Source organism: Poecilia reticulata, linkage group LG7 (genome assembly GCF_000633615.1).
Source record: "Poecilia reticulata strain Guanapo linkage group LG7, Guppy_female_1.0+MT, whole genome shotgun sequence".
NCBI classification, from domain to species: domain Eukaryota; kingdom Metazoa; phylum Chordata; class Actinopteri; order Cyprinodontiformes; family Poeciliidae; genus Poecilia; species Poecilia reticulata.
In genome coordinates this window covers 24991329-25014084 of record NC_024337.1, presented here as the reverse complement: position 1 = coordinate 25014084, position 22756 = coordinate 24991329, and the positions used below count along the sequence as shown (strand labels likewise).

At 38.1% G+C, this 22756-nt stretch overlaps 1 protein-coding gene across 17 annotated transcripts in view; it reads right to left on the bottom strand.

The window, feature by feature from the left end:
* LOC103467448 (ERC protein 2) overlaps nucleotides 1–22220 on the bottom strand; it is a 154557-nt gene extending 132337 nt beyond the window's left edge. For 13 of the 17 annotated variants that reach the window (XR_001776808.1, XR_001776809.1, XR_001776806.1 and 10 more), the window contains exons 1-6: nucleotides 22093–22220; nucleotides 19144–20276; nucleotides 14593–14616; nucleotides 13757–14488; nucleotides 3862–3906; nucleotides 2411–2566 (exon numbers count right to left, since the gene is read on the bottom strand). Coding sequence is in view for 9 of the 17 variants with exons in the window: in XM_017305966.1 (XP_017161455.1) it covers nucleotides 2411–2566; nucleotides 3862–3906; nucleotides 13757–14488; nucleotides 14593–14616; nucleotides 19144–20010 (1824 nt within the window). In the remaining 8 variants the exon portion in view is untranslated. The remainder of the gene's footprint in view (nucleotides 1–2410; nucleotides 2567–3861; nucleotides 3907–13756; nucleotides 14489–14592; nucleotides 14617–19143; nucleotides 20277–22092) is intronic. The other 4 variants (XM_008413829.2, XM_008413834.2, XM_017305968.1 and 1 more) reach the window with 3 other exon arrangements.
* Nucleotides 22221–22756: the final 536 nt, after the last annotated feature.

The window sequence follows — 22756 nt, the reverse complement described above, 5'->3', positions numbered from 1 at the left end:
CTTTAATAACATACTTTTTCAGTGTGATAGACCACTGAAAACATCTTAAACCAGAGGCCACATTTATCCGTTTAAACATGTTTCACATAGTGCGCTTTCTGCTACAGATACAAAACTGATGACACATTCTACACTCTCCAAAGATTTATTTTCCACTGAGTGACCTCTCCAACCTATGGAATCTCCAAAATATTCTAGTGTCTGTTTAATTTTGCGTATGTCATCCAGTGCACATTTGAATGCAAGTAGAAAATCAGCAGCCAGCCATGCAAAGAGAAATCTTTCTCAAGCCTTAAGTGCAGAACAGCATGATTCACAGAAAGCCGATAGTTCATGAGTGTGTTCCATCAAACATGTTATCTCTTTAAACAGGAGAGACCTGATACCACTCTCGCCCCCAAAAACACACACACGCACAAATTATTGTGTATCTGCCTTGTGTTTCTTAGGAATACCAATACTTACTTCCCAGAATCATATTTAATGAATCTGACAATATAGGATATATAACGGTCTCTAGCTATTCCAGGCTGCCACAGTTTCTTTTAGGGAAAGTTACAAAAAAAATCCTTAGCATAAACCAGAGATGCCATAATCATTAAATATTTGTGCCACTGTTACATAACTTGCACACGCTCTGCTCAAGTGTCTCAGCAGTTGCTCAATAATTAATCTCAGAGTACACTATTTAGATGCTCTGCCTGCACTGATGAGAACTGACTAATGCTGGCAAACTTAAAGAGGCTCCAAGTTTTCACCTTATAATTATTGGAAACCGTAAAACCAGACACTGACTTCACAGTCAGTGTGAACTGATTATGTCCTCAGTAGCACTGTGCATATTTTAGACCAGGGCTCTTCAAATCCAGATCTCAAGGGCCGGTGCTTGCCAACTTTTAGATGTGCTCCCGATTCAAAACACCTTAATCAAACAGCTGTCTTGATTATTTGACTCAGGTGTTTTGAAACAGAGGCTGGTTTTGAGGTTACCTCAAATCCAGCCTAATGAAAGGCTTTAGGCCTTTCATTCCAATGCACAGAAGCCATTCAAAACAGTGGTACACACACCATGCAATTCGCCTGCTGAAATTAAAACCGAACCTCAGAATAGGGAAAGAAAAAGAATTTAAGTGACTTTGAACATGTGATTTCAGAAACTGCTGAACTACTGGGAATATAGAAACATCAGTGAGTGGCAGTTGTTTGGACAAAGAGTCCTTACCAACGGGAGACCACAAAAGAGAATTTGTACAGCTGGTGTGAGGAGAAAGAAAAGCAACATTTGTTCAAATGTCTACTTGTTACAACTAAGGTATGGGCAATACCAAATAAGAACATTCAATGTGTTAAACCTTGAAGATGACAACAGAAGGCAATGAAAGAGAGACTGCAATTCGCATAGTCTCATCAAAAATTTAAAAAATATTCCCTGGTCAGTTAAGTTATTCCAGCTGCAACAGTTTAGACATTAAGGTCAGAATTTAATGTACACAACGTGAAAGCATGAATCCATTCAGCCTTGCATGAGTGATTTAGATTGGTGAGGGTAGGATAATTGTGAGATATTTCCTTAGCACACTTTGGGCCCATTTCAGCTCACTGAGTATTGCCTAAATGCTCAGTTGGAACGAATGTTTCTGACTATTGTTTGTGACAACACTACAGACCTCCAGCTAGAAAATGCTGAGTGTCCTATTCCAAAGACAGCTACACCTCAATAGTGTATCTTCAGTCAGAGGCACTCACTAAAACAGACAACTACTGGAGATCACTTCAACCCATAGCCAAAAATATCTACAGACTTTTAAAAGAAACTTGGAGAACATATGTTGTAGCAACACTTAATATCCCTTTAGAATGAACAAAGTATTTGCTAAATTTGAATTTAATTGAGTCAAAAAGCATCAACAATCTCAAATTGTATTCTTAAGTTTCTTGTACACCAATGGGCTCCATGGTAGAGTCATCCATCCTGTAGAATCTGGTAAAACAAAAGAGTCACATCATGGATGATGGAACTAGATGATGCTTGCAAATTTGGACCAAAATATCGATGGCGTGTTCCAGATACATAATAGCAAATCTTGCTCAATGAAATTAAGTTCTGAAGGCAGGAGGTTTGTCAAGCTCTACCCAATAGACACTGGATATACTATACACACTCCATACATCACAAAACATCATGTTTCACAAAATGTGTTTCATTTCTTCACATCAATTCCCACATAAAACGTGATTTTCAATACATCATAAAATGGCAAGACAATAGCTCAACAGAAGCCTAAAATAACCATATATTAGAGAAATATGGCATGCTTATAAACAAGTTCTCATGCACTAATGATGTAACATGCATCACTCAAATCATGCAGCATGACGCCAGCTGGTGTGGCATGCAAAGAGTTTCTACCTTAGTTTTCATAAATTTAGAGTGGCTCTTGTAGACTTCCACCTGCTTGAGTTCATCCTGCCTTTCATCAGGGTGCAACAGGCCGGTGGTTTTTAGCATCTGGACCTCATCCTCCAAGTCTCTGATGTTTCTCTCCAGGGAAGAGATCTTGGTGTCCTGCACCAGCAAAGGTATTTTTGGCACAGCGTCAGAAACTGGTAACTACTAATACACCAGCAGGAATAGGGCTCAGGCATAAGATTTTATCACAGAAGAGTCTAAGATGAAAACTATCCAAAGTGATTTGGATAGTTTTATACAAAGGAACTTTTATCTGTGCAATGCTGCACAGATATGGAACTTTTATACAAAGAGAGCAACGAGGATAACGAGTTGAAATTACCCTTAAGAATAAAACAGTAGCAAAAAGCGTATGGATTCTGTTTTCCAAACAGAAATATGATCAATATTAGGTTGTTTATTTACAGATGTCAGAAGGGGTCCGAATAGTTGCTTTATATAAACTATTCATGAATTCAAATGGCACAGCAGGTTTACATAAACCCATTATAGATGCTGTATAATCATTCAATCGTGTAAAAAAAAACAAAAAAATTAAAATTAAATAAAATCTTTAAAGCCAAAAATGAATAAATGTAATTCGTGATCATAAGTGTTTGTAAATTTTTGATCACAATTTTCCAGCCCAGTGTCATATCAAAATTTTAGCAAAAATAGATAAAAAAAAAAAAAGAATCAAAGATGAATGTATACATCTGTGAACAGCTCAAGACAAAAAATAAATGAGCATCCATGATTGAACGGTCTGTCATGGACAGCTCTGTCATGAGCTTGTATAATTGCATGGATTTAGACAAGCGTTAAACTCTAAACCTTGAAAAAGAAGAGAAACATAATTAAGTAACTGGAAGCAGACTGCACAGTGCCATCAGCACGAACCACAGGCAGAGATGTAGACATTTGACCACTTTTACATCCTCTGACATCAGCCCTGAAAACCACACAGTGATGCATATGTTTCTAAAAGCACATGGGCAGAGCAAGCAGGAACACATAAAGGTCCATATTATTTTACTGACACAAACATACTAGAGTGTACAATTGGACAGAGGTTTTTTTGGATAGCCAGGAAAACAGTAACACACTAGTTATGCTCTCTGCATTATATATTATATGTCTAACTTCCATTGGAAGATAAAAAATAAATAAAAGGCATAGCAAAGACAAACTAATCATTACTAAAATTAACTTGACATACAGAAGGATGGCTGTCCATTTAAAGTTGAACTCCAAAATATCCAAAAAAAACAACAACAAAAAAACAAGCAATGGTAGATGACACTGCTGCACCACAACCCAGAAGGATTAGGGAAAGAGGTTAAAAGTCATAACAGAAAACAGTTGTCTGTCAAATGAACTAAAACATAAACACATGAGCGCTAATACAGTACCTGCCAGATAACATCAGGATCAAAACAGAAAGAAGCGTTCGTGTTCTGCAATTATAAAGCATAAATTTGCACATCTTAAAATAAGCAGCATAGTAAAGACTAAAACAAAGAAAGGTCAGATATAGAGGAATGTTAATAAGCTGGTAAAACGAGGTAAGTTTTATACTAGCAGCGTCGCATCTATTTTTTTCCGCTTCAAGTGTCTCACGGGCCTTTCTGCTTACATTTCCAAATAACTCTGCCAGATTTACCTTTTCTATTTGCTATTTCTAGTTGCTTTCTGTGTACAACCCTGCTGGGCTCTTAATAGGTGGAAAAGTCACAAAGTATGTGTAAAAAATAACTGTGGCTTTGAGGTAGGGAAATCACTTTTGGAACAAGTGCTTTGCTGAAGGAACACTAAATTGTGTGTGGGGGGGATTACTCAAAGACACATGTGGAGTCAACTGCATTTTTCACAGCAGTAACAGCTTCAAAAGGCTGAGATGAGAGTGAAAGCTTCCATATGTGACATTTGAAACAAATTGAATAAGTGCTTAACTCTGCATGCGCCAATATTGGACTTTGGGCATTGTGACTATAGTAAGGCACGATAGGATGATATTCATTTAACTGATAATCAGGATACAATGCATGCACTGTATGTGTTGGCATTTGAAGTCAATGCAGATTTTCTACTCTATTCAGGCTGAAGCAGGAGCATGCAACAGAAGAGAACTGCCGTCACAGATAATGAAAATAAAAGAAAAAGAAAACAACCTCGCTCACTGCCAAAAGGAGAACAGACTAATGAACTAACGAACTAACGAACAGCTGAGAAGTGGGATACTATCACTGAAAATATTGCCTTCTTGTAGATTTTCTCAGTCCTACCTTCATATCAATGACAGTTTGCAGAGTTCTGGTCTTAGCCGGATCAGCCTGGAGCTGGTTACGCCGATGGAGCTCCGGGGGAGGGACCCGGTAAAAGCAAGCCTGGCGGCTCATCATCTTTAGCTTTTTCTAACACCCACAGCTTCAAAGCCACTTGCAAAGAAACACTGATAAATCTCACTGGCTCCTTCCTTTTTGCTCCTCAGGTTGTGTTTTCTTTAGGAATGTTATAAAATCCATTGCTGTGCTTCCATAGAGAGTCAATAAAACTTTTCCTATGATCTCTAGTCTAGTCCCTCATGCTGTACTCGCCAAAGGATGATTTCTATACCAAGAGGCTGGACGGATTTTTCTGCCAGGTCTATATAATTTTCTTTCTCTGTTTGCTAGCGGGTAGTAGGTTTAGGTTTAGGTTTAGGACGAATGAATCAGTCTCGATCACCCTTTTTGGCATAAATCTCCAATTTTTTTTCTCCCACTTGTTTTCACTGTCTCTCTTGCAGATGTCTCTGGCATGCTGAAGCTTGTGCTAGGCAACAGTTTCTGCCAGCACATGCGCTAAGCTTTTTCTATCAATAATTAATGGTAGCACTGACCTGCAGCAATGCCTACACAAAACCATGAACGATACTCAAGCTACAGGCACAGACAAAACCGCACATCCTGGCACATGAAAAGTTGCTTTGAAAATGCCTTACTACTCCACTGTTTCATAGAGATTTTAATACAAACTGTGACAGCACCAACACAAAGTGCATTCAATTTTAAAGGGAAGACATCTGTTACTGAACAGTTATATTTTTTCTGAATACATTTGCATTCAATAAGGAGAGTACATGCAAACCTTTCTTGAAAAGATTACACAAACAAAATCAAAGGTATTCAGACAAAGATACCAGAGGTAAGGACTTCAGTTACTTGGACTAGGACAGAGGAATGAGTTTGCCATAAGTTACCTAATCTATCTGTCAAAGTCTGTGCATACATTTTACGTCCTTCAAAATTTTCTCTCTCAGAGAAGGAAATTAAGTCAAGAGAACACGTCATCTAAGGCTATGTCTCTGTTCCGTATGTGTCAGAGCTGAGGACATGGACAGAACAGGACCAAATATAACACTACAACACTGACTGAAGGATATGGTCAAAAAAGTTCAATTCTGGCCTTGAAGCAATGGTGTTAAGTGTGCCAAACACAAAACACATCATGCAGTCACGTAAAAAACATAACAGAACAAACAATGAAATGAGGAATTTTAAATTAAGGATAAAAATTTTAAATAATCTAATGTTGAAAAGTATTCTAAAGCAGAAAACGTCCAGTTTAAATGAAAGCTCATCATTTCAACAAAGGGCATCATATTTCAGTTTTAAATACTGATTTTTATGCACAATGCTGAAAATGCAAGGAGCCTCAATATCTGTAGTTGCAAAATGGGTTCAAGTCATCAGTCCTCCTCCAACATCATGTTTGACATCTGTTTACAAGGTTCTTGCTGTTAGGCAGTGTTTGCACCAAACATTTTGCACTATATTATAAATAAATTAGATAAATTTGATCTGAATCAAGCAACAGGGCATTAGAAACAAAATATATGGATATAGAGAGCAATGCAAAGTGCACATGGCTAAATTATTCAATAAGTACAATATACTTTGCCATCAATGCCAATCATAAACATCAAGCCAGAAACATTTCTTAGAATTTTATCCATTTGTTCTCCCACCATCATCCACCCACCCACTTTCCACAAAGCACTAAAGTGGACCACAACCAAATATTTTTCATACAAGCTTTTATTTTAAAACAAACTGTAGCACTGGTCAGCTAAGCACTTGGAAGGGGAAAATGATTTATTGTTTAATGTGTAAGACTGTTACATCAATCACAAATTTTATTGCAACTGCATGCTTGGCTTCATAACCATAACAGACTATTACATATTTATTTACATTAGACCTTCACTTGCAATTTATACGTCTCAAAAGGGAGACAGGACTTAAATATATAATTGGTTTACGTTGCTGCTTGCCCTATAAAATAAAAGAAATATTCTAAACGTTACAAGCAATAAACTATAACTGAATATTTGCACTGTTAAGCAATCAGTGAATCCTTACTTCAGACACACGAGAGATTTAAAACATACAGAGTCAGTAAACGTACTCCTGAGCAGTTTGTCAAGACAATCGTAAACTCAGAAGAAGTCTGTCTTCCTGAGAAACAAAGAATGGCTGCAAGGCCTCCAATCACTAAGTGACAGCAGTGCTCAAGCTAATCAACATGCTCCCTGTTCAACCCAATAGAAGAAGTAAGCAACACAGTCACACACATAGACATTATAGAGTGTGGTATGTAATGTGTATGGTAATACCATTGTTTTGGGTGATCTAGAGAAGTTTGTGACAGTGCAGCGGCAGAGGCAAGTGATGATAGTCGACAGAAAAGACAAGGAAATACGATGAAGCCTAAATAACCCTTACGCATATCATGCTCCAAGTTGGCCCAAAAAAATTTACTATAACTTCAGAATTTTCAAACATTTAAGTTTATAGAAATGTAACAATATTAAAACACCACATCTCGTATGTGTTTGATATAAGGTACAATGTTTGTATAACATACATTAATTACAAAAACATCCTTAATCGTTGAGGTACCCCAAAACTTGGGGCTCTGGACTACTTTCCCTGTAAGCCCTTAGATTTACTGTGAATGCAAAGTTTTGTCCATATTTCATCCCTTTTAATAAGTTAAAATAGAACCAAGTAGCAAATGTTAAATAGCTATATACCTTTTTGAAAAAGAAAAAGCTAATGAAGTTGACAAAAAAAAATGTTTAGAATGATGCCAGTGATTCGTACAGATAAATAATAATAAGTAAGATCAAGTTCTCAATAGTTTTTCAATTAAGGGGAAGTTGCTAAAAAAAAACAAAAAAAACATATTCCATATGCGGGCATAACATAAAATAATTGAGAACCACTTGTGTAAGGCATGAGTAGAGAAGAATGTAGACCTAAAAAGGCACCAACCAGGACAAGCTTTCTATCAAGTAAAATAAAACAAAAAGGAGGAAATAAAGAGAGAAAGAAGAACACTAAAAAATAGACATAATCAAAATTAAGAGTAAGAAGTAAGCAAAAAAAAATAAAAAATCCCAAAACAGACTGAAAAAATAAGGATCTGCTGACATGAACTTCCAATTTCAACATGTTAGCACCAAAGAGTTTAAAAAGCAACATTTCTGAAGCTTCATCAATGTTTTCGGAGGAAAGAGCAGATAGAAAGGAGCTGCCAAAACAAGCAGAGCAAGTTTTGAAACCAGGGGAGTCATAAGTGCTTGCTTGCTTCTTTTTAACAGCAGAGCAATATACTCAACCTTCCTGATCCCACACTGAGTGAGATGTCTTCACATGAAATAGGGACCCTTACTCTATTTAGAGCCCCTACAGAACATATGACAACATCACTATATGTAAGAATATATAAATGCCAAAGCAGAAATCTCACAGTCAGAGTGTATGTTTATGCGTGCACGCCTTTGGCAGCAGGTCAGGGCTGGGCAGGATAAGACCAGTGGTGCTGCTGTTATTATTGGGTCTGCAGGGACCTGGCGGCTAGGGAGAGTCAATTAGACCCAGATTTATGCCTCTCAGCATGCATATGTGTGTTTGTGTGTCCCATCACACATAACTTTGCTTCACAGTGCATGTAATCACCACAGCAGCTAAACTCTAACTGAACAGTACCACTTTGTGGTCACTTTTAGTACTGCAGGAATTTAAATTTTACACCACATAGTACTTTGGTGTAAAATCAGAAATCAGTTTAAAATAAGTAAATTCAGTATTTATGTTGATTCTTCTGACACCATGCACTAATATTATGTTGGTAAGATTAAACAGGTGACACACATGATAATATGACCTTACCTACACTAGTGGTGCTCCGGTTCAGTCCCAGAGAACTACCATTCTGCAACTTTAGATGCATTCCTGATCTAGAACACCTGTGTCAAAAGGCTGAATTGCCTCACCAGCAGTAACTCCAGCTCTGCAGAGGCTTGGTAATGAGCTACTCATTTGATCCAGGTGTGTTAGATAATGGATGTATCGAACACTCTTGAGGTAGCTCTTGAGGACTGGACTTGAGCACCCTGACCTACACTGTCATCTAACAGATGTATATCAGCAGTGATCCACAACTTTTTAAAGTGCTGTGCTAATGTCATTATGACCTGGGAATTTCTTCACATTTTACCACATTACAGCAACAAGGTCCAATGTATCTCATTGGGATTATACACAAAAGACCAACCAACCCAAAGCAGCGATAAAATGTGGCCCAGATTTATATTCAGTCTGCTTTACTCTGAACCCTCTAATTAAAATTCAGCACAAACAATATCTTCAGGAGTCAGCTAGTTGGCACCTGAGTGTAATTTAATTTCAGCATAAATACAGATGTGGTGTGAAGGTCTCAGAATGGTTTGAATATAAGAGAAAAAACATCTAAAGAACATACCAGAAAGGTCAGAGATACAGACTGGTTAGGTTTTCATTTCAAAAAGTGCCTGTGGTAACCATGGTAACTCTGGAGAAGCTGTAGAAATCCAAAGCACATATGGGACAATCTGTTGACAGGACAACTATTTATTTTTCCCAGAAGAATGCCACAGTTGAAGGAAAACTAAGAAGTTCTGCTGCTCTGAACAGGTAGGACCAAAATAGGACTTTCTTTGCCTCTGCACAGCAGCAACATGTCAGGGATTGCTTATCTTCAGTAGGGGTGATGATGCTGGCCAGAACTGATGAAAAGGTGGACAGAGCAACACCTGTTAGAGGCTGTAAAAAACTGAAGTGGAGGCCCAACTACGACCGGGACAATAGTGTGTAATAGTTTACACACTAAAAGAGTGTGCAAACAGGTACTCACGTCTTACGTACAACTCACGGTTAGGTCCCATACATGACAAAGTTAAAGTTTTTGATTAAAAATTTAAACTTTTAATCAAAGTTAAAATTTAATAATTTAGATGGAAGGATATTCATGTCTGAGAAACCCAGACCTAAATCCAATTGGGAATCTGTAGCACTCTCCATCCGATCTGACTAAGCTAAATATTATATATATATTTTTTTCTTCCACTTCACAGTTAGGGATACATTTGTTTAGATCTGTTAAATAAAGTCCTAAGAAAATACATAGAAGAAAACTGGAGAAAGACTTCAAGGGGTTTGAAACTGTTTGAAAGACACTATACTTCTGGAGACCACATCAATACTGACAGTGATTTCACATCTGCATATGATATTTTATGATGGAATTAAAAGACCATACATTTTTACATATCCTACATCTGAAGCACTACTTCTGTAAAATATTCACCTAAACCTAAGAACAGCATTTCTCCTCTCACCAACAAAAACATTGAGTCATTCTTCCAACAAACTTTCCAGCAAACTGAAAACAGGGACATTTATTATCCTCGCTTAAACTAAACAAGCACTGTCATTTAAAAGTGAGCAACGACTGCAGTAATGAAAAGCGGTTGGGCCGATTTCCGTTGGTGCTAATCAGAGAACTAAAGTCTCCCTAACAAAGGCAATTGCTTCACTATACGATCCATGGCTTGCATTGACCGTGACATGTGCTAGTGTAACATACAAAGTGAAGCAACCTATGCCAGACATTAGCTGCTTCTTGTTCTGCACACTTGTTCTTCAAACAGACCAGCCATTCAAAAACTGATACATCAAGCAGAGTTTCAAAGGAATCCAACTGCCAAACCTCCTGGCAGTTTCTCAAAGACATCCCAAAAAGCTTTACAAAGAAACTTCAGAAAACTTTAAAGACTAAATGTTTTCACTCCTGAATGCAAAAGTTCAAAGTGGCGGACATAGTTAAATTGCACACATATATGTATATAAATGCTCCAGCAGAGACCCTATTACCCTTGACTTCCATGAGGGAAACTTAAAAAAAGAAAAAAAAGCTGAAAGAACAACACTCCCTCCTTTTTTCAATCAGGGAGGTCAGAGTGTTTTCTCTCATTAATCATACATTAATATTCAGATAAACACAGTCTGTTTTTCTACTTTAGAAAAACAGAACCTTTCTAGCATGTCTACCTCTCCCTTTGACAGACCACTCAGACATGGTTGCCCTCCTTCTTTGTAGAACACACAGCCTATCTGAAGCTGTCAAATGGTTTAAAAATAACATGACTAAAAGAGTGTGTAAACAGGTACTCACGTCTTACGTACAACTCACGGTTAGGTCCCATACATGACAAACGTATACATACACACACACGTCTGCATTAGCATGGCCTAAACCAACCAAAAATTGCCTTGGTGGCCAAACTCCAGGCAAGGGTGGATATCCCATCAGAAATCCTTGGAGGGAATTCTCTTGCATGAAATAGTAAGCCGAAAGGATCCAGATGTGTACACATGCTCACACCCCCGCACGCACATGCACACTACACACATTCCTTTATTCTGACCGGAGGGAGACTTGGAGAAAGAAAGTCAAGAACATTACGACACAAACAGTGTTGGAGGTATACACCGGCATAGAATACACACTCACACAGAGCCAGAGATAGGGAAAGTAAAGGTTAAGAAGATTTAGAAGTTAAAAATAGATAAGGCAGGAGACAGGAGCTACAGAGCAGTATACTGCCAGTCCTCACAACAGAGGATACACACACCTGTGCAGAAACACCACTTTCTGAACCCACATGCTGTGATAATGTCACATGAGGAGAAAAAGATTAACATTTGGATTTTTTTTTTTTTTTGATGAGGTTCAATATAATCCCAATTCGTTTAATATTCATTGCTTTCAATGCAGTGAGATGCCAAATGCAACGCTGGCTGCACTGCAACTGACAAATGATCAGCAGCTATATGCATGTGCATGCTCTTGAACAAGCACGGACACTCACGCACCAACATACACGCAACACGAGATTGTAAAACTGCATGGCTGAACACGAGCTTAGAGCTCTCCGTATGTTAATCTGGTCCATTGATAAGACCTGTTGAGCTGCTTTCTGCTCTAACACCACACAAAAAACATACTAAAAAACAGGTGCATGCACAAATACTCAAAGCCAAACAAAGATTAAATCAGATAGACAGACTTTTGCGTGAAGTAACATAAGAAAAAAGCTAATGTTGATATCTGAAAATCCGTGTTGTTTTTTTTTTTTAAAAAGAGAAGATGTTCAAGTCTTAGCTGTGATGTTGAGAAAAACAAACTGTCCCTTCTGTTTTATGCTTTTTGACACATTTAAAAGTATCATACAGTCAAAGAAACTTTATATCAGAAAATAATGTTCTTGTTAAATACGAAACAATACAAATATTTAACTATTTAAACATGTTTCCCATGAGAAAAGACAACTGTCTCCATTTTTTTCTATTTACTCAGTACTTTACCAGGAAGTCCCTTGAGATAAAATTAGTTTTTCAAGAAAGCTGTTGAATCACAAATTAACTGTGACAGATATTTTTTAAGACTGAGTTCAATTTCACCAGAAAGGTCTGATTACTGACAGACATTTAAAATCAAGAAAAGTCTAAACAGAACCTGCTTGACAACAAAAAGTGGGGCAAAGACTTAAAAAACCTACAACAGAGCTAAAAAAAAATTTGCTTTGATGATAAAGTCATGGATTTCATTGATTCAGTTTGGAAAGGGCTGCAATGCCTTTTTCAGGCTTTGAGACTCCAGCAAGTCAGACTGAGGCCCATTATTTATAAATGGAAAAAATGCAGAATTGTGGTAAACCTTTCCAAGAGAGGCTGTCTGGCCTACCATAAAAAGCTAATGAAGCACCCATAAAGGACATCACAAAATAAACCACAAAAACATCTAAAGCATTGTAGACCTCAACTGCCTCAGTTAAGGTCAGTGCTCATGATTCAACCAGAAGAAATAAACTCTGCAAAATTGGCATTCATGAAAGAGTTTCAATACAAAAACCCAGTCTGACCAAAATGAACACAAAATTGGTCTCACATTTGCCAAAAAAAACCTGCGACAGACTGGCAACCTGTCCAGGGTGTATCCTGCCTCTCGCCCGGAAAGTTAGCTGGAGATAGGCACCAGCACMCCTCCCGACCCCACTAGGGACAAGGGTTAACACCCTTGTCCCATCCATCCATTTTCTAACGAAAATGGATGGATGGATGGATGGATGGATGGATGGATGGATGGATGGATGGATGGATGGATGGATGGATGGATGGATGGATGGATGGATGGATGGATGNGATGGATGGATGGATGGATGGATGGATGGATGGATGGATGGATGGATGGATGGATGGATGGATGGATGGATGGATGGATGGATGGATGGATTTGCCAAAAAACATCTTCATGATCTCAAGTCTTCTGGTAAAATATTCTGTCAACTTGTAAGATAATAATTTAATTTCCTGGAACAAGCGCATGCTGATATATTTGGCGTAAAGCTAAAACAACATTTTGAGAAAAAAAATAAAACAACATCATAGCAACAGTTAAATATGGCAACATACAGTAGCTGCCATAGATAGTTATGTCGCCATTAAAAAGGAACCATGAATTCAGAAAATCCTTCAGGAAAATTGACCATTAGTGTGTGACCCTAAACTAATTCATACTCGGATTATGTTGCATGACAATGACCCAAAGCACATAATGACGTCTATTCCTGAGATGTCTATTTCTACTCAGGAATAAGATTCCTGAGTAGGATTTTGGAGTGGCCTAGTCAAAGTGGAAATTTGAATCTAATTCAGATACTGTGTCTTGACCTTAAAAAAGAACATCCATGGTCAAATATTTTTTTCAATAGCTGAATTAAAGCAACTTTGCAAAGAAAACAAAGTGGGTTTTCCCCAGAGATGCAAAACACTCACTAAATTGCTCGATGGCAGTTACTGTTGCGATTCAGCCTGTAAAATGAAGTTATTAACATAAATCAAATTACGCATTGAAAAACTTTGAGGAAGACGTACACACCTCTCTCAAATGCATGTTCTCCAAGTGGACATCAGCTTCCTGGGCTGCCATGGTAATTATGCCTGTCCGCTGTCCTCGTCCCCAATGTCCCTGACCCTGAAGCATCTCCAGCAACCTCTGGATACTCTCGTCTCGTGCACCCAGCGTCTGCTTCTGGGAGTCGATTCTCATCTCCATCTCTTCCATAGTCTTCCTCAGCAGGGACAACTCATTGGCTTGACGCTCATGTTCTGACTGCAGTCGGAAGAAGTTTTCCTCTGTTGGATCTTGAGGAGGAGGTGAAGAAAAGCCGTCGCACCCAGGCACCTGACAGGGGCTACATGGATGACGGGGGCTAGAGCTGGGCAATGCTCCCTGGCTAGGACTGTAGAGGGGCTGGCTTGGACTGTTCCTTTGCCCAGGCTGAAGGGTGTTGGCTGGGCTAAGTCTCTGTGTGGCTGCCAATGTATTACACCCATAGCCAGGACTGTGAATGATGATGTCAGCCTCTTGTTGCCTTGGATTGTAGGTGTTCGATGGACTGGCTTTGGGGCTGTTCTTTGGTGCGGGACTGTGCAGGTTTATAGAACTTTGTCTGGGACTGTGGCCAGGACTGAGCCCCCCTCTGAACTCCTGGTCCATATGGTGTTCTCGGTAGGAGCTGCTCTGCTGCCGCTGTTGCCGCAGGCGACTGTTTGTCTCTCTGTGAGCTCTCAGCTCCTCCTGTAGCTCCTGAACTGTCAAAGGAAGTTGCTGCAACCACAAAATGAATTTTTTTTCAGTAATCATTCAAATTCCAAATGGCCAAAACTGAGTACAACACATACACATATATAAAAACAACAAATAAAACAGACCTTGTTTCTTCTTATATCCCCCAGCTGTAACAGAATGGGATAAAAGAAACACTGATACATAATGCCAGCAAAGCTAGAGGGCGGTAGTTACACAACTAGGCCATAAGGGAGCGGGCTTTCTCTTAGAAACACGTAGGTACAAGGAGCATGGATTTGCAGTTGACATACCATTAGAGTGGAAAGGTAGAATAAAGTTGACTATTTGTGTGAACTGAGTTCACTGGTATACTTACTAGAGTTAAACAGAGTTAAGGAAACCTAAGTTAAATAGTTTCCATATTCTAAATGACTAAAAAATTCAATATTGTTTGACAACAATATTCTGTTTTTGTTACAAATATATTAAACTAATCTCATAAATCTCTAAAGTTGACTGTACGTAATGATAATGTTTCTGCAAGATAATTAATTATTAAGAACAACATTAATACACTGGACAGGTGTCTCTGACATATTTATGTTTTCCATTATTCAAAGTGCATCAAAAAGGGACAAATCTAATTGAACATCTGGTAACCATAAACAGCAAAGCAAATAATTAAAAAATTATAGTTGACAAGAAGCTGAAAATGAAAGTTTCATTACCATCAAGATTAAATTTAGAAGGGAAAGACATAAAAAGTTATCCACAAAACCCAAGTTTTTGTATTGCCTCAATCAGAAGTTTTACAGCTGTTTCTGTAGCAGCTGTGTCCTTCAGTATTCATTGTCGGGGATTTCTGCTTCAACTGCTACCTTTTTTTAGAAGACACAATAGAGGTTCACACAATTTTGTACACACAAAATTGTGATAATAGGTTCAGGCTACGTTATTATTGAAATTATAACTTCTGATAATTAGGTGACAGAGTCCTTAGGGGACACAGTAAACTAGATCAACAAGCAGCTGAAGAATTAATTAATTAATTAATTAATTAATTAATTAATTAATTAATTAATTAATTAATTAATTAATTAATTAATTAATTAATTAATTAATTAATTAATTAATTAATTAATTAATTAATTAATTAATTAATTAATTAATTAATTAATTAATTAATTAATTAATTTATTTATTTATTTATTTATAACTTTTTAATCCTTGAGTCATTGTGTGTTTTCTTTTTTGCTGGGGAGAACCATGGCATTAACTATCTTAAAAAATGTAAAAGAAAATAAAATAAATAAATAAATATAAAAAAGGAGCATATTAATTGAACTATTGAGTGGCTGCTTTACAAGTTTGGTTAGTTTCATTTGTTTTGTTTTGTTTTGTTTTTTGTTTCCAAAATCCTTAACACTACTAAAAGCAGGAAATTCTAAATAATGGTTTCATAAAGATAAACTACAGCAAAGACTATTAGGGGTAAACTATATTGCACATAGTAGTCAATCAGAAGATTCATAATTTTTTGGACAGCATCACTGTCTGTCCAATGTTTTAGTCAAAAAGACTATTCTGCCAATCACATTGAGTTTTTATACTTTACATGGACTGCTTTTTCCCCTATACTTTTGACTTCACATCCTCACAACAATTTATCAACTGATCGTTACTACCTCAAGTCATCCCTCACCAGGCCCACTGACAGACAAGGCTTCAGTCTGGCTGCATAAAATAGGTAAAACAAAAAAAAAATTTTGTCAGAGGACAAAAAGGACAGAACTTGTTCTTAAAGGTGAAGAAGAATATGATTCTTTAAATAACTATATTTTTTGAGGAAGAGAAACAATATATTCAACAATATTCAAAAATTTAGACTGGCACTATTTTTTCCTCTTCATTGTTGATTTCCAGCTTTTTTCATTTAATACATGAAATCCTCATTTGAAAATAGCCATTTTTAATTAGCCCTTCTTGTTTGATAGAAACATTTAAGTGTGGCAAAAACATAAAACATGTGAGGAAGTCTGTAAAATAGCAAATACTTTCTCCCACCACTGGACATGTTGTAAATGTTCAGACACACCTGACATGTAGATTTGCGTAACAGAGTCTTTCAAGCAGTAGAGTCCGACTAGTTTTGATAGCCATAATCTATGCAAAAACAAATACATTTGTTAGAAAACCCCTTTAATATTTTGTCACTTATAGTAATTATTTGTGGGAATCCTTTACTTGTTTTTCACGCCAACACTCTGATTTCTGTGCTCCTGTGCAGAAGGTGGGGAGTGCCAAGGACACAGAGCGGAGATGCAGAAGAGCGAGGCGAGAGAGTTTATGGATAATCAATGCAACATCTCACACTGAATAATAAATTAGAGTGGGAGGACAGTTCTTCTCAAAAACACACACAACCGAGACTTTAGATACACAAATGCTTATGTGTACAGTGTACACATTCACAAATCAAACAAACACACACACACCCAACACACAAATGGCCGGAGGGGAAAGGTCAAATGAGTGCAGATGAAAGAAAAGGTGACATTCCTTATGGTAAACTGCAGCTATCGTGTAAGATTCACCTGTTTTCCAGAGACTCACAGAAAGATAAAAAGTTTTGAAACGGAGAAATGGAGGAGAAAAATGGAGAAGAAAAAGATAAACTGAACTGGAGGTAAGTGAGAAGATAAAGGGAGACCTGTTCTTTTTTTGTAAGAGTTGGAGACACTGAGTTACAGCGCTGGCTGAGGCACGGGGAAAGACATGGTTGCTCTTTAATGAGTGGTCAAATCAATATTGTGAAGAAAACTGTGAACAACTTGAGCTCAACAGCTGTGGGCGGGTGCATATGAGACACAGACAATGGCAGAGGAAGACACAAGCAGAGACAGAAGGCAACACAAAAAACACATTCTCTGACTATGACCATTTGCTCTTAACGAAGCTTTTAGTTGCCTTTTTTAAATTGCTTTCAAAGCTTTTAATTGCTTGGAAAGAATTACATAAATTAATATCAGGCAACGAAATTTGATTTGGTTAAGGTAGAATGACCTTGTTCACAGAGTCCGAACAGATTGAAATTAAAATGCGAAGGTGCAATCAAGGACAAGTCAGCTCACTATGTTTCAGATAAAGAAAATGATGTTAATCAGCAGTTTTTAAGCATATTTGAGAGCAAAAAGGCTCTCATATTCGTTTCTAATTAATCCTTCTCTCCTTTTTACATTTTCTGACTTCATGTCATGCATGTGTGTTTTGTTACAGTATAGTGCCCTTACACTTTATGAACAAGTGAGAAGAAAAAGCAATAAATGAAAAATGCAGAGGAAGCTCCTAGGTACCAGCAGGAGGATGCAGATATTATTTTTGTATGTGTAAAAGCAACAAAACAATCACAGTTCCAGCTTCTGTAATTTACGAAACCTCAAACAACTTTTTTTTTTTCCAATCGGAATAGCATTACAATGTAGTATTTGGATTTTCTTCTAGAAAAAGAACAGACACACAAAGATGTAAAATGAACGATAAAGAGAGAAGCAGAAGGGCACTGAGATAAAAAGCCAAGGGAGGATAAACAAAAAAGACAGTGGCCATGCGGTGGGTGAGGCAGACAGATGGATAACACCTCTGAATGAGTGGGACAGACTCCGGGGAGAGACTGCACAGGACACACTGGTCACCGTTCCTTCGGCAAAAGCTGTGAGCCCTTTGAGAACCCGGCAAACCCGGCAAACACCTTGAGCACGTTCCCATGGAAACACATGGAGGTAGCATGGAAAACACTGTTACGTCAAAACGGCAACCAAGCTATTCAGTGTAACCTTGAAGATGAGAACAAATGGTGTTTTGACCGAGTGATTTTCAGAGATAAACACAAAACATCTGAATGTAACTAATGAATAAACTCACTGAAATTACTTTTTGATATTTTGTCACCTTACAATAACTACGTGTTTAGTTATTATTCCTTATTATTCTATAGGGCGGACCAACACAAAGGAGTGCACAGCTGTAAAGTTTAAGGAAATTGCTAAATGTTTTTTTCAGTTTTTAACTATTTCACTAATAAAAAATAAGTGGCATTGTACTAACCACTCCAAATCGATACCAGAACCATATTTTACTGCACTTGCAGCTGTAGAACCTCTGGGGAATGAGTTTTCATATGTACTGGAATTAATTGCTTATTCTTCTCTGCAAAATACCTCAAACTCAGACACAACGGTTAGTTAATGAACAAATTTTTCCACAGACTCTCAAGTGGCTTTAGTAAAAATGCAACAATCTACAGGCCAATAATTATAATGACCCTTCATTTTCTTTCTAAAATGCAACATCATGTACTTTGTTGCACTTCCTTCATTTTCCGTTGCTACCTCTTTACAAAAGCCTTCGGGACAAGATGTTTTCTGAGGTTTTGCTCTTGGACAGAAAAAGTCAAAAAGAGTTCAGACAAAAAGCAAGAAAGAAAAGCAAGAAAAGAAACAAATGTGTACCAAAGCTCAGATTTTCATTTGAAACAGTGTTTAAGAACCATGCAAGATTGTTTCCTTTTTCTTTACAATTATACACCATTATTTGTTGATCTGTATCATAAAATTCGAATAAAATAAGTTGAAGTTTGAGGCTGTAATATGTAAAACTTCAAGTGGATAAGGCACTGTGGCTGTCTGCTTTCTCACCTGTAAATCTTCTTGGTTCACTCTGCACTGCTCCTTTAGAGCTGGCGTCCTTACTCCCTCTTCACGCCTACTCCCCTTGTCTCTCTTTACATCAGGGCTCCAGAAATTAACACTATTCGTGCCATAGCCTGTCTTTCCATCCCTTCCTCCATCCAGTTCCCTCCGGAGACTTTCATTCTCTCTCTGCAGATCCCTCAGCTGAGCCTGGAGATCACAGGTGGAAACCTCTCCCCGATCATCCGAATCCAGTGTTTGTGTGCATCTTCCAGACTTCTGTCGCAAACTGGAAGTTCCTGTAGAAAACACAGTTTGGTCTCCACAAGAGTCTGATATGTGATGCATACCAGAGGTCGTGATGTTTGGGGTGCTTCCAATTGCTGTACTGCGGCCAGTGTAAGACGAGCGGCTGGTACTCCGCCCTAATGTCATGGTACTTTTAGGGTATCCACCAGAGGGTTCCAAGGACTCCCGCTCATTGGGATACATGGTGCCAGAAGTGGCATAGGCCGCACTTAAAGACTGGATGTTCTCCATGGACATGGTTTTGCCACCTGGAGCTGTTGCTGAACCACGAGCTGATCCTTTATCAGCGGTTGTGTTGACTTTGAGTCTTGAGCCAAGCTTTGAAACTGAACCTTGTGCTCCGGTCAGTTTAGCTGCTGGTGGAGGCCCGCCCCCTGACACAGAGCCAGGCTCAAGTCCTGATCGGGACCCAGGACCTGAGCTGACAGCCTGCTTACCTTTTCCCTGTTTTGCAGACCTTGAGAAGCGTGAATGAGATGAGCTGCCATCATTTTGCCCACCACTCTTTGCAGCAGCAGCAGTCAGCTTGCCGTGCGAGGGCTTGGCTCTTATGTTTAAAGGCATGGTTGTATGGCAAAATATAACATCTGGAAGCAAATTGTCACAGACAGGAAAACTGGGCTATCCATTTGTGGAATAGGAATAAGCAATGGGAATAATAAAGGGCACTTATTCACTGCCCACTATTCACTTGTCCATAGCTGACTGTGCAGGAATTGAGACTTATTTAGTCTTTTGTGAAGAAAATATGAGGCTGTTGGCAGTGAGGCTCCAAGTGACATAGGCAAGATGTCTTGGACTTTCAGTTACACTGCAGGTCATCATGGATTCTAGGCAGCAAAAAGTAAGACAGACATACAAGAAGTACAGAAATACAACAACAAGAAATAAGAGATTAAAAATGGGGCAAAACCAACACAACTATAAATAGTAACCATTTGTATGCTCACGCTAATACAGTTCTTTTCAAAAAGGCGATCAAAGTTGTAAACTCTACTCAACAACTTCAAGATTAAGTGTTTTTCTTCCCACTGCAGAAATTGCAAATGTTGGGAGAACTGGACATCAACTTATTTGCTAATAATGAGATTATGGATCAGTAACAGAATACAGATAACAACTAAGTGCTCTTAAATCAGCACTCACTGTGTCTTAAGTACAAACCATTAGTAGTCTCTACATCCCAAAGCAAAAGTGAAAAGGAAGGATGTGGATAGGTGTGATTAATTTAGCACCACAAAGAGTATTAAATGAGAACTTAAATGTCTGCAGAAGTCTGACAAAAAAAGAAAACATTGTGGGGAATGCTCAATGAATCAATCAAGCCTCAAGAGACTGCAAAGAGAATTGAAAGACTGCTCTTCATTACATCCCATCCCTCTGGGCCAATTTCAAATTTACAGTCAGACTTTGAAAGGCTGTACACACCTCGGGCTTCAACTATAAATAGGGGACAGAAAATAGGTACTTTGAATTTAGGCCAACTCCTTGGTACATCATGTGATAGAAATCAACATGAAATCAGCAGACTGTTAATACATGTGTATGTATCATATTAAATGGTAATAAAGAAACTTCTTGGATTTAACATGTTAAAAACAATACTATATTAACATTTTCAGACAAATAAAAAAGTTCCTTTAGACACCCAGCATGTTGGGGGAGCAGACATTGAGAACTGACTATAAAGCAGAGGCAAATCCAAATCATAATCCCTCCTCTAATCTAAGAGGATTGGGTACTTGGAGTCCCTTTACAGGATACAACTGAGGGACTGGTTAAATCTGCCTGTCAATCATAACATAGCTGTCAATCCCTTATCTGTTATTGCTCGGGACAATAAACGGAATGTCCTGTACATGAGATGTGCAGTTGTCTAAATGACAATAAATTGGGCTTATAGAAATGTACTACGCAGTTTTTCTATTCAAAGTGAGACCATGCTAAAATAAATTCTACACATGGTTAAAAAAAAGAAAGCACACACATGCTAGCTAGTAAAGCTTTTTTCTATATTACAAATGCTGAGGTGGAGGTGCCACAAATAGCTGGTTCATTACAGTGAATGCCAGCGAAGTATATGCCGCTAAATGTATTACATTTTAAAAGGAAAAAAAATCAAATCAAATCAAATACGGACAGGGAAACTGAAAGGTGGTGGGAATGCTCGATTTAAATGCGCGTCTGGCATTAAATCAGTCCACAAGCGCCTGCAGCTTACTTTGGAGTCGACAACCAGTTGTTGCTGTGGAGATAAAAGTGAAGTCACCACCCTTACTGCGAAAACAGTACACCTTCAAAGCATGATAATTTATTATTCATAATAAAAGGGTCTAATAAGTAGTTTAACATAGTTTAAAGCTATACGAACAACCTACCAAGAAGACCTTATAAGTGACCACGCAAGCCGGGCACAGACGCCCAAACAATTCTACTACGACCACGGCATAAAGGATTAGTTTCTACCATATACACGGCCACACGAGTCCGAGCTTGTATCTTACATAAGAAATAATCTGTCACGCAAACTGACCGCAGTCAATTTTAATTTATATTCATAGAATAGCATCACATAACGCTCCCACCTTACGAAAAAAAAAAAAAAAAAAAGTCCAGGTGCGCCCTGTACGCGCAGCTCCATCTTACCGGACAGGCAGCTCTCCATCACCGCTCAGTCCCGTCGGCCGTATCCCGTCCGACCTCAGCGCAGCCTCCATGATCTCATCGGCTCAGCTGTGACCTGTCCTACCATCGGGTCCGCGTGGGCGCGCTAACCCAGCTGGCGCGTGCGCGAGCAAGAGCTGTGGTGGGGCAGCACGAGCGAGCAGTGATTGGACGATTTAATTTTCCACACAGATACCATGTTAAGGCAAATATTCATAAATCTACACATCACATGCGTCAGTGAAGCAGTTTGATCATTTCATTTCATTAGAGTACATAAACTGTAACATTAATACCTACTGACACATCTGGCAAAGACGTTTTTTTTTAAAAAAAATGGGTGCATCTTTTCTTCCAGCAGTACAATCTCACAAATAAAAATGTAAAACAGTTAAACCGTTTATTTTATTTTATTAGTAGGGAAAAACATAGACAAAAGTTATTTTTTGTTTAATATACTTGTCGCACTGCTACCACTATTACAATTGTGATTTTAAGATGTCTTTATAGATATATATTTTGTGAATGCATTTTAGGTAAGTTTGTAAGTTTTGTGAATGCATTTCATGCAAGTTTATAATTCAGAAAATCATGCATGTGTGCATGATTTAAATAATTCATTTGTGTCTTTTAAATTAGCACTCAC